Source organism: Coregonus lavaretus (genome assembly GCF_964263955.1).
Source record: "Coregonus lavaretus genome assembly, contig: HAP1_SCAFFOLD_8851, whole genome shotgun sequence".
Taxonomy (NCBI): domain Eukaryota; kingdom Metazoa; phylum Chordata; class Actinopteri; order Salmoniformes; family Salmonidae; genus Coregonus; species Coregonus lavaretus.
The window spans coordinates 7,501-18,604 of record NW_028165486.1 but is presented as its reverse complement, the minus strand read 5'-3'; the positions used below and the strand labels follow the sequence as shown (position 1 = coordinate 18,604).

The following is an 11,104-nucleotide window of genomic DNA, read 5'->3' as shown; positions in this document are numbered from 1 at the left end:
TTCCAGTGATACTGATTCACCCAATGAAGACGAAGCACGGGCTACTCAGCGGTGATGGCCGATGCGCTCGCACCACTACCTCAAGATACGCTTCTTTGAAAAAACAGTGCTGTTCGCTCAGAATCCCTCAAAAGCTGTTGATTAAATTTTTTAAAATTGCTTCTACAGACAGATTAGTCTTCTATTTTCAGCTGTAGGCATTTTACTTTCCAAACGGTACGCCTATGTTTTTCTCATGATGGTATTTTGACATTTGTGAAAGGCAAACTGAGTCGAAGCCAACCAGTCCCCTTTTTACATTTACATCATTTAGCAGACGCTCTTATCCAGAGCGACTTACACATTGGTGCATTCAACTTATGATAGCCAGTGGTACAACCACCTTTAAAAAAAAAAAAAAAAAAAAAAAAAAAAGTTAAAATACTTTTGTGGGGGAAGAAGGATTACTTTATACTATTCCAGGTATTCCTTAAAGAGGGAGGGTTTCAAGTGTCTCCGGAATCATGGGCCTAGATTAATTGGAGACAAGGTCGTCTTTCTTGACCTGTTTCATCAGAATCGGCTGTAACCTAGAAGCCTATACTACCCTGTAACTTTTGTTGTTTAAAAAAAATTATTCTGCTAATGTCTCCAGTCATGTAAAGTGCAGTAGAATTGAATGAAATGTGTTTATAATCACAAAAGGAAAGGAGAAGAAACCATTCTGATAGTAGCTTATAGCCTGCTATACACCACCATGTGCTCAGCCATGCATTGAACACTGCAGTTTATTTATTTTTTGCGAACTACGATTGAGTTATATTTGCCTTCATTATGACTATCTAATCTACTCATCACATTAGGAATAGTATGCTATCTTACATACGTCTGCAAATGCAACAACAGATGCACGGAATGTTTTATTATAAAGGTGTGTTTTTATGGTGAAAATCCGTTTCCCCAAACTTGAAACTCACATGCGAGAGGGACAGAGGGAGAGAGACCCGACTCAACTCAAACTGAACTGTCTATCATACAGCAGAGCGTGCCAAACGCCCACAACTGAATAGATAAGAGCCCATCATGAGCGCACCGCTTCCAAAACATATGTTTTTCTCTCCCCTACCCCAATCCCATTGTCAATTATATCAATAATGCAATGAAAAAAATTAAAAATAAAAACTTTTTTTTGCAACACAAATTCTTGCAGTTTTACCATCTCAGCATTAGGAGTGGTGCAGCACCTCCAGCACCTGCAGCACCTCCAGCACCACTACTTCCCGTGGCTATGGCTGTGCATGCCCATACCAACCTGGCCGAACTGACAATGCCAATCCAACTAACAATGCCAATCCAACTAACAACCAGAGGGTTTGCTTGGCAAACGATGCCAATGATATACGGTACTCGGCTGTCGACTCGTACCTACGACCGCAGCACAGCCGTGCTAAAAAAAGTTGTTAAGGCGCCCTCTCGTGTACAATTGCTTCAGTAATCTCTGTTCTGTTGTGTTCTGCTCTCCTCTCTCCAGTGCGGACGGTGAGTTCGCCGTGACCCACATGACCAAGGCCCACCTGTTCCACAATGGGAAGGTGCGCTGGGTTCCCCCGGCCATCTATAAGTCCTCCTGCTCTATAGACGTCACCTTCTTCCCCTTCGACCAGCAGAACTGTAAGATGAAGTTTGGCTCCTGGACTTACGACAAGGCTAAGATTGATCTGGAACGCATCGAGGTATGGGGTTGTATCAATCAGTCAGTCAGTCAGTCAGTCAGTCAATCAATCAAACAATCAATCAAACAAGCAGGTACTGTTGTAAAAATTTTGTACAAGATGTGTATGACACGGGTAACGTAATGTAAGTATTGTCTACGTGTCTAGTGTGTATGTACAGTGTTTATGTTTTATACATTAGCCTGGTCCCAGATCTGTTTGTGTTCTTGCTAACTCCATTGCTGTCATTGTCAAGCCACACTGAGAGCTAATCAGAGCCAGCAGTGTGTTACAATCTTCCCATAAGGGACACTAAACACAGTGGATCTGAACAACTGTATCTACACAGTGCTTATGAAGCCTTTATGTATGCCATATGAAGCCTTTATAGAGTGGGACGGTTTATCGCTATCCCCTAGAACACTGTGGATCTGAACAACTGTATCTACACAGTGCTTATGAAGCCTTTATGTATGCCATATGAAGCCTTCAAAGAGTGGGACGGTTGATCTCTATTCCCTAGAACACTGTGGATCTGAACAACTACTGGGAGAGTGGGGAGTGGGCCATCATCAATGCAGTGGGAACATACAACACCAAGAAGTACGACTGCTGTCATGAGATCTACCCTGATATCACATACTTCTTCATCATCAGACGGCTGCCTCTCTTCTACACCATCAACCTGATCATCCCCTGTCTGCTCATCTCCTGTCTCACCGTCCTGGTCTTCTATCTCCCTTCAGGTAGGTCCTGGTCTTCTATCTCCCCTCAGGTAGGTCCTGGTCTCCCCTCAGGTAGGTCCTGGTCTCCCCTCAGGTAGGTCCTGGTCTTCTCTCAGGTAGGTCCTGGTCTCCCTTCAGGTAGGTCCTGGTCTCCCCTCAGGTAGGTCCTGGTCTCCCCTCAGGTAGGGAGACCACTGGTCTCCCCTCAGGTAGGTCCTGGTCTCCCCTCAGGTAGGTCCTGGTCTCCCCTCAGGTAGGTCCTGGTCTCCCCTCAGGTAGGTCCTGGTCTTCCATCTCCCCTCAGGTAGGTCCTGGTCTTCCATCTCCCTTCAGGTAAGTAGGGTAACAGAGGGAATCTCTGAATTTTCTGAATATAATGGTGTGAAACGGCTAGCTTGTTAATGGTGACTTCACACGCTCAGACCTTGAAGTAGTAGATGTTTCCCTTGCTCTGCAAGAGGCGTGGCTTTTGTGGAGCGATAGGTAACGATGCTTCGTGGGTGACTGTCGATGTGTTCAGAGGGTCCCTGGTTCGAGCCCAGGTTGGGGCAAAGAGAGAGACGGAAGCGTAACTGTTACATGAACAATTCAGAATTTAGCCAACATTCCCATCTAGTGGAGGTTTTGGAAAATTACAGGTTGTTACAACTGAAAATAGTCCATATTTGACATACATATTGCATATTTATTATTTTATTTTAGTAACAGTTACAGAAATGCAAAAAGAATAATATTGAAAGAGCATTAAGCTTATTTTAAATCTGCTTAAGTAAAAATGATTAAATGTACAAAAATGAATTTATCTATGCTGACTTCATTCACAAATTAAAAGCCAAACTTATCTTTCATCAAACAAATATGGCGTAATAAATGTCTTTATCTATAATGCATGCAAGAAGAAAAAGGGCATATGTTAAAAAATATTAAATTGCAACGATTAATACATCTTCCAAAACACTATGCACTGTTATACAGTGCCTATAGCCTAGTGAAAGTCTACACACCGCTTGCACAGTCATCACATTTTGCTGCCTTCAAATTAAATCTAAAAAGGCATTAAATTAGATTTTTTTTTTCTAGTGATCTACACAACAGACTCCACATTTTCTATGTGAAAAGAAAGTTATAGAAAATGTTCCTAATTAATTACAAATAAAAAACAAAGATGTCTTGATTGCATATGTCTTCACACCACAGAGTAGTTTTTTCTTCTTTTTTTTCCACAAATGTTCGGAACCTTTATATTCTCATAGATTCTACATATTGTAAATTAAAGATAAAACATTTTTTCCAAGAGTATTATTATATTATCAATCGATTGACTATGACTTTTTAAAATCACCCAGCAGTGCTATTTATAGAGTTAGCTCCGGGTAAATGTACTCCCGAGTGGCGCAGTGGTCTAAGGCACTGCATCGCAGCGCTAACTGTGCCACTAGAGATCCTGGTTCGAATCCAGGCTCTGTCGCAGCCGGCCGCGACCGGGAGACTCATGGGCGGCGCACAATTGGCCCAGCGTCGTCCAGGGTAGGGGAGGGAATGGCCGGCAGGGATGTAGCTCAGTTGATAGAGCATGGCGTTTGCAATGCCAGGGTTGTGGGTTCGATTCCCACGGGGGGCCAGTATAAAAAAATATGTATTCACTAACTAAGTCGCTCTGGATAAGAGCGTCTGCTAAATGACTAAAATGTAAATGTTGCAATTCTTCAGCCATTCCTGAACTTGCGACCAAAAACAAGTTACATAAGGACAGCACAAAAACAAATGATCTAATGATCTCTTCGCAGCAAAATCCATATAGGTTGTATCCCCCATATATTTAACGTTCTATTGGTTGCAAGAATTATGTATAATAATTTTAATAGAAAAACTAAGTTTTGAATCCAGCGTTGTTTTGTGTATCAGTTCATAAACCATGTGCCATGGAATCAGTACATCGAAAATCTCTTCACAACTATTTTGCAATCTATATGGCTCAGCTGTAAAAAATGTTGGTCCTTAAATGAAACTGGTATACTTTTTTATTTATCAGAATTTTCTTTAGCCAATTTCGGTCTTTAATGCAGGGCCGACAGACAAGTACCTTACTTTCTCCCCCTTCCACTTGCCTCTTCCGTTTTTGCAGTAATGCTGCAATTAATTGGTTGTAATTCTGAGTAGAGCAGACATTTCCATATATTTTTGTTAGCTGCTTGTTTGACATAACTCCACTTTTTTTTATTCCCTAAAATATTGTTTTTTTTATCAATTAGTATATTTTAATTTAACCATAATATGTGTTATATGTGTTGTACTTTCTGGTGGATTAAACTGAAAATGCAACCAACTTTCTATGGCTTGTTTTAAAAATAGCGATATTTTGGAGATTATTTCATTTTCAAATAACCGAAAGTCAGAGGTTGTAATCTGAATAAAGGGAAAAAGGCCATTATTGAAAGTGGGGTGAGACAATCTTACTAGTCTACTAGAGGACCAGCTCGGATTTAAGTATAACTTTTGTATGACTGAAGCCTTTAGTGATATGTCTAATGCTTTAATATTTAATTATTTCTGCCCTCCGAATTCATATTCATTATATAAATAGGTCCGTTTAATTTTGTCTGGCTTGCTGTTCCAAATAAAATGGAATATTTTTTGCTCATATTATTTAAAAAAACAAGTCGTTCGGTGTAGGCAGGGCCATAAGTAAATAGGTAAACTGGGATATGACTAAAGAGTTAATCAGGGTGATTTTTCCACAAATAGACGGTATTTTCCTTTCCATGGCAGCAAGATCTTATCTATTTTTGCTAACTTTCTATTAAAATGTATTGTAATGAGATTATTTGTTTATATCGGGATATGAATATCACCGTTAGACCATTTTATTGGTAAACTACACAGTAATGTAAAAGTTGTATTTTTTTGTGATCCAATATGTAATATAGTACACTTATCATAATTTGGTTGTAATCCAGAGAGGTTAGAAAAAGTATCTAGATCATCTATGAGGCTGTGGAGGGATCCAAATTGTGGATTTAAAAGAAAACAACATGAATCATCAGCGTACAATGACACCTTTGTTTTTAAGCCCTGGATGTCTAGGCCCTTCATACTATTGTTGGATCTCGATGGCCATAATAAATAGATATGCCGATAGTGGACAACCTTGTTTTACTCCTTTTGACAGTTTAAAACTTTCTGAGAAGTAGCCATTATTTACTATTTTACACCTAGGGTAAACCCATTGTATAAGAGATTCTCCAAAATTGAAATATTCCAGGCATTTATATATACAGTTGAAGTCGGAAGTTTACATACACTTAGGTTGGAGTCATTAAAACTCGTTTTTCAACCACTCCACAAATTTCTTGTTAACAAACTATAGTTTTGGCATGTCGGTTAGGACATCTACTTTGTGCATGACACAAGTAATTTTTCCAACAATTGTTTACAGACAGATTATTTAACTTATAATTCACTGTATCACAATACCAGTGGGTCAGAAGTTTACATACACTAAGTTGACTGTGTCTTTAAACAGCTTGGAACATTCCAGAAAATTTTGCTTCTGATAGGCTAATTGACATCATTTGAGTCAATTGGAGGTGTACCTGTGGATGTATTTCAAGGCCTACCTTCAAACTCAGTACCTCTTTGCTTGACATCATGGGAAAATCAAAAGAAATCAAATTGTAGACCTCCACAAGTCTGGTTCATCCTTGGGAGCAATTTCCAAACGCCTGTAGGTACCACGTTCATCTATACAAACAATAGTACGCAAGTATAAACACCATGGGACCACGCAGCCGTCATACCGCTCAGGAAGAAGACACGTTCTGTCTCCTAGAGATGAACGTACTTTGGTGATAAGTGCAAATCAATCCCAGAACAACAGCAAAGGACCTTGTGAAGATGCTGGAGGAAACAGGTACAAAAGTATCTATATCCACAGTAAAACAAGTCCTATATATCGACATAACCTGAAAGGCCACTCAGCAAGGAAGAAGCCACTGTTCCAAAACCACTATAAAAATGCCAGAGTACGGTTTGCAACTGAACATGGGGACAAAGATCATACTTTTTGGAGAAATGTCCTCTGGTCTGATGAAACAAAAATTGAACTGTTTGGCCATAATGACCATCGTTATGTTTGGAGGAAAAAGGGGGCGGCTTGCAAGCCGAAGAACACCATCTCAACCGTGAAGCACGGGGGTGGCAGCATCATGCTGTGGGGGTGCTTTGCTGCAGGAGGGACTGGTGCACTTCACAAAATAGATGGCATCATGAGGAAGGAAAATTATATGGATATATTGAAGCAACATCTCAAGACATCAGTCAGGAAGTTAAAGCTTGGTCGCAAATGGGTCTTCCAAATGGACAATGACCCCAAGCATACTTCCAAAGTTGTGGCAAAATGGCTTAAGGACAACAAAGTCAAGGTATTGGAGTCGCCATCACAAAACCCTGACCTCAATCCTATAGAACATTTGTGGGCAGAACTGAAAAAGCGTGTGCGAGCAAGGAGGCCTACATACCTGACTCAGTTACACCAGCTCTGTCAGGAGGAATGGGCCAAAATTCACCCAACTTATTGTGGGAAGCTTGTGGAAGGCTACCCAAAACGTTTGACCCAAGTTAAACAATTTAAAGGCAATGCTACGAAATACTAATTGAGTGTATGTAAACTTCTGACCCACTGGGAATGTGATGAAAGAAATACAAGCTGGTTTTCCAGATATTTCAGTGTTCTATTGTTTCCAGTCTTATATTATGTCCAATGTATTGTCCCTTTAAAAAACCTGTCTAATTAGGATGAATAATATCCGACAATACCTCTTTAATTCTAAGCACTATGCACTTTGCTAGAATTTTTGCATCACAACACTGAAGTGTAAGGGGCCTCCAGTTTTTTAAATGGACTGGATCTTAAAATTTACAATTTGGGTCCTGTTTCAGTAATAATGAAATCAGACCTTGTTGAGTATCTGATAATCGGCAATTTTTATAGGAGTGGTTAAAACATGCTAATAACGGTCCTCTGAGTACATCAAAAAAGGTTTGGTATACCTTAACTGGTATGCCATCCAGCCCTGTAGTTTTCCCGGACTTAATAAAGGCTTTAATTGCATCAAGAAGTTTTTCCTCTGTAATTTGGCCTTCATGTGAATCTTTCTGTACAGCTATTAATTTTACATTTTTAATAGGTTAGTGGAGATGGAGGAGACTGAAACGAAAATATATGCTTAAAGTACTTTGCTTCGTCTTTTAAAATATATTTTGGTGAATCATGGGTGACTCCGTCATTTGTAACAAGTTTCAGAAAAGTATTTTTGGTAGCATTTCTATGTTGAAGATTTACAACAACAAAAAAGTGAATTTTTCCCCATGTTTACATTTTACATTTGAGTCATTTAGCAGTCGCTCTTATCCAGAGCGACTTACAGTTAGTGAGTGCATACATTTTCATACTGGCCCCCCGTGGGAAACGAACCCACAACCCTGGCGTTGCAAGCGCCATGCTCTACCAACTGAGCTACAGATATATAATGCCATGAGGCCATCAAATCAACACAGACATGTCCCATCCAGTTTGCTTTATTTTTTATAATATATTACACTTGATCTTTCTTGAATAATTTCCTCCATTTCTTTTTGTTTTTCCTTTAATGTATTCTGTGCCTCTATGGTACTGTTTTTATTGCTATCTATCTGTACTGCTAGTCCCTCCATTTCCTTTCTTAATATGGATTATTTTGACTTTAATTGCTTTTGTTTTAAAGATTAGTATTGAATTGCATGTCCTTTAAAAGGCACATTTAAAAGTGTCCGATACAATAAGGGGATCTGCTATGTTATGTAGGAAAAAGTCAGTTATAAATTCTTCTGTCCTGGTTAAAAACAAGTTGTCATCCAATAGGCTTTGATTACATTTCCAATATCCTCGCCCACGTGGAAATTCAGTAAGAGTAATGTACATGCCAATTATTTGATGGTCCGACCGCATTCTGACCCCCATCAACACTTTTTAAACTTTTGGTGCCAGCGAGAATGACATAAGAAAGTAGTCAAGACGACTAGCTTGATTGAGCCTCTGCCGTGTACAGTGAGGAAAAAAAGTATTTAGTCAGCCACCAATTGTGAAAGTTCTCCCACTTAAAAAGATGAGAGAGGCCTGTAATTTTCATCATAGGTACATGTCAACTATGACAGACACATTGAGATTTTTTTTTCCAGAAAATCACATTGTAGGATTTTTAATGAATTGATATGCAAATTATGGTGGAAAATAAGTATTTGGTCACCTACAAACAAGCAAGATTTCTGGCTCTCACAGACCTGTAACAACTTCTTTAAGAGGCTCCTCTGTCCTCCACTCGTTACCTGTATTAATGGCACCTGTTTGAACTTGTTATCAGTCTAAAAGACACCTGTCCACAACCTCAAACAGTCACACTCCAAACTCCACTATGGCCAAGACCAAAGAGCTGTCAAAGGACACCAGAAACAAAATTGTAGACCTGCACCAGGCTGGGAAGACTGAATCTGCAATAGGTAAGCAGCTTGGTTTGAAGAAATCAACTGTGGGAGCAATTATTAGGAAATGGAAGACATACAAGACCACTGATAATCTCCCTCGATCTGGGGCTCCACGCAAGATCTCACTCCGTGGGGTCAAAATGATCACAAGAACGGTGAGCAAAAATCCCAGAACCACACGGGGGGACCTAGTGAATGACCTGCAGAGAGCTGGGACCAAAGTAACAAAGCCTACCATCAGTAACACACTACGCCGCCAGGGACTCAAATCCTGCAGTGCCAGACGTGTCCCCCTGCTTAAGCCAGTACATGTCCAGGCCCGTCTGAAGTTTGCTAGAGTGCATTTGGATGATCCAGAAGAGGATTGGGAGAATCACATATGGTCAGATGAAACCAAAATATAACTTTTTGGTAAAAACTCAACTCGTCGTGTTTGGAGGACAAAGAATGCTGAGTTGCATCCAAAGAACACCATACCTACTGTGAAGCATGGGGGTGGAAACATCATGCTTTGGGGCTGTTTTTCTGCAAAGGAACCAGGACGACTGATCCGTGTAAAGGAAAGAATGAATGGGGCCATGTATCGTGAGATTTTGAGTGAAAACCTCCTTCCATCAGCAAGGGCATTGAAGATGAAACGTGGCTGGGTCTTTCAGCATGACAATGATCCCAAACACACCGCCCGGGCAACGAAGGAGTGGCTTCGTAAGAATCATTTCAAGGTCCTGGAGTGGCCTAGCCAGTCTCCAGATCTCAACCCCATAGAACATATTTGGAGGGAGTTGAAAGTCCGTGTTGCCCAGCGACAGCCCCAAAACATCACTGCTCTAGAGGAGATCTGCATGGAGGAATGGGCCAAAATACCAGCAACAGTGTGTGAAAACCTTGTGAAGACTTACAGAAAACGTTTGACCTGTGTCATTGCCAACAAAGGGTATGTAACAAAGTATTGAGAAACTTTTGTTATTGACCAAATACTTATTTTCCACCATAATTTGCAAATAAATTCATAAAAAATCCTACAATGTGATTTTCTGGAATTCTTTTTCTCATTTTGTCTGTCATAGTTGACGTGTACCTATGATGAAAATTACAGGCCTCTCTCATCTTTTTAAGTGGGAGAACTTGCACAATTGGTGGCTGACTAAATACTTTTTTTCCCCCACTGTAAATAGTTACGCTCAAATTGAAAAAATCATTCAACAATATAAAGAGGATTGCTATCATCATAATGGAGGATGTAGATTACATCTCACATTCCAGTGTTGGAACTTGGAAACAAGGCTGCATGGGAGTTCTCTGTGCAGCCAATGGCAATATCCACTTTAGGTATAATGCAAAATAATGGAAATTCACTTGTGGATTTAACAGTTCTAAAGCAGTTCCACCTCCGACACGTCATAACAACCGCTATGCGGATGTCGGCTAAAGCGGATCTGATTGGATAGAGCCCCATAATTTTGAATATTTTCTGTAATTATTCTCACTTTGAAAATGTTGAGTCGGTTGTGTCGATCTGTAAGAGAAAAAAAATCTAATTTAATCATTCTTTTAAAATATAATTTTAAAGCAGCAAAATGTAAAGACTGTGCAAGGGGTGTGTACACGTTCACTATCAACTGTAGACGAACATCAATTGTAAAAACATTTCTATCCTCTTTTACTCTAGAGAACAAAACAACAACACAACACAACACACACCAGACCATGACAGAATGGTTATTGCATCACAGGGGAAGCAGGAAGTTGGACCCGTTGGTCACATTAGAAAATGGGTGAATTCCAGTGGTGGCTGGTGGCACTTATAAATCGGAGGACGGGTTTATAGTTTATAGTTCCATGTTGATACCATTCCATTTCACTCCATTCCAGACATTATTATGAGACGTCCTCCCCTCACCAGCCTCCCCTGGAATACGTACAACTAACAAGTAGTCAAATAGTATCATTTTAAGGATAAAGGGACAGAGAGTGATGAGACCATGTACTCTCAGAGTAAAACGCTGATTCTCAATGATTGACTATCTACGATGAGTACAACGTTTGTGTGGGACTACCATGACAACTACCACCGCTAGAGTGCGCTATTCTAACAGAAGGAACGGTAATTCCGTTATATGTCGGACACTGCAGTTTTGTTGTTTGTAAAATAAAAATAAACTCCAACCA

General features: G+C 40.0%; 1 protein-coding gene across 1 annotated transcript in view; it reads left to right on the top strand.

The window, feature by feature from the left end:
• Positions 1–1,517: 1,517 nt before the first annotated feature.
• Positions 1,518–11,104, top strand: part of LOC311115803 (neuronal acetylcholine receptor subunit alpha-2-like) — a 15,485-nt gene continuing 5,898 nt past the window's right edge. Inside the window, exons 1-2 of the mRNA XM_084190932.1 lie at positions 1,518–1,712; positions 2,215–2,437. Coding sequence (XP_084047058.1) covers positions 1,539–1,712; positions 2,215–2,437 — 397 coding nt within the window. The 5' untranslated portion in view covers positions 1,518–1,538. The remainder of the gene's footprint in view (positions 1,713–2,214; positions 2,438–11,104) is intronic.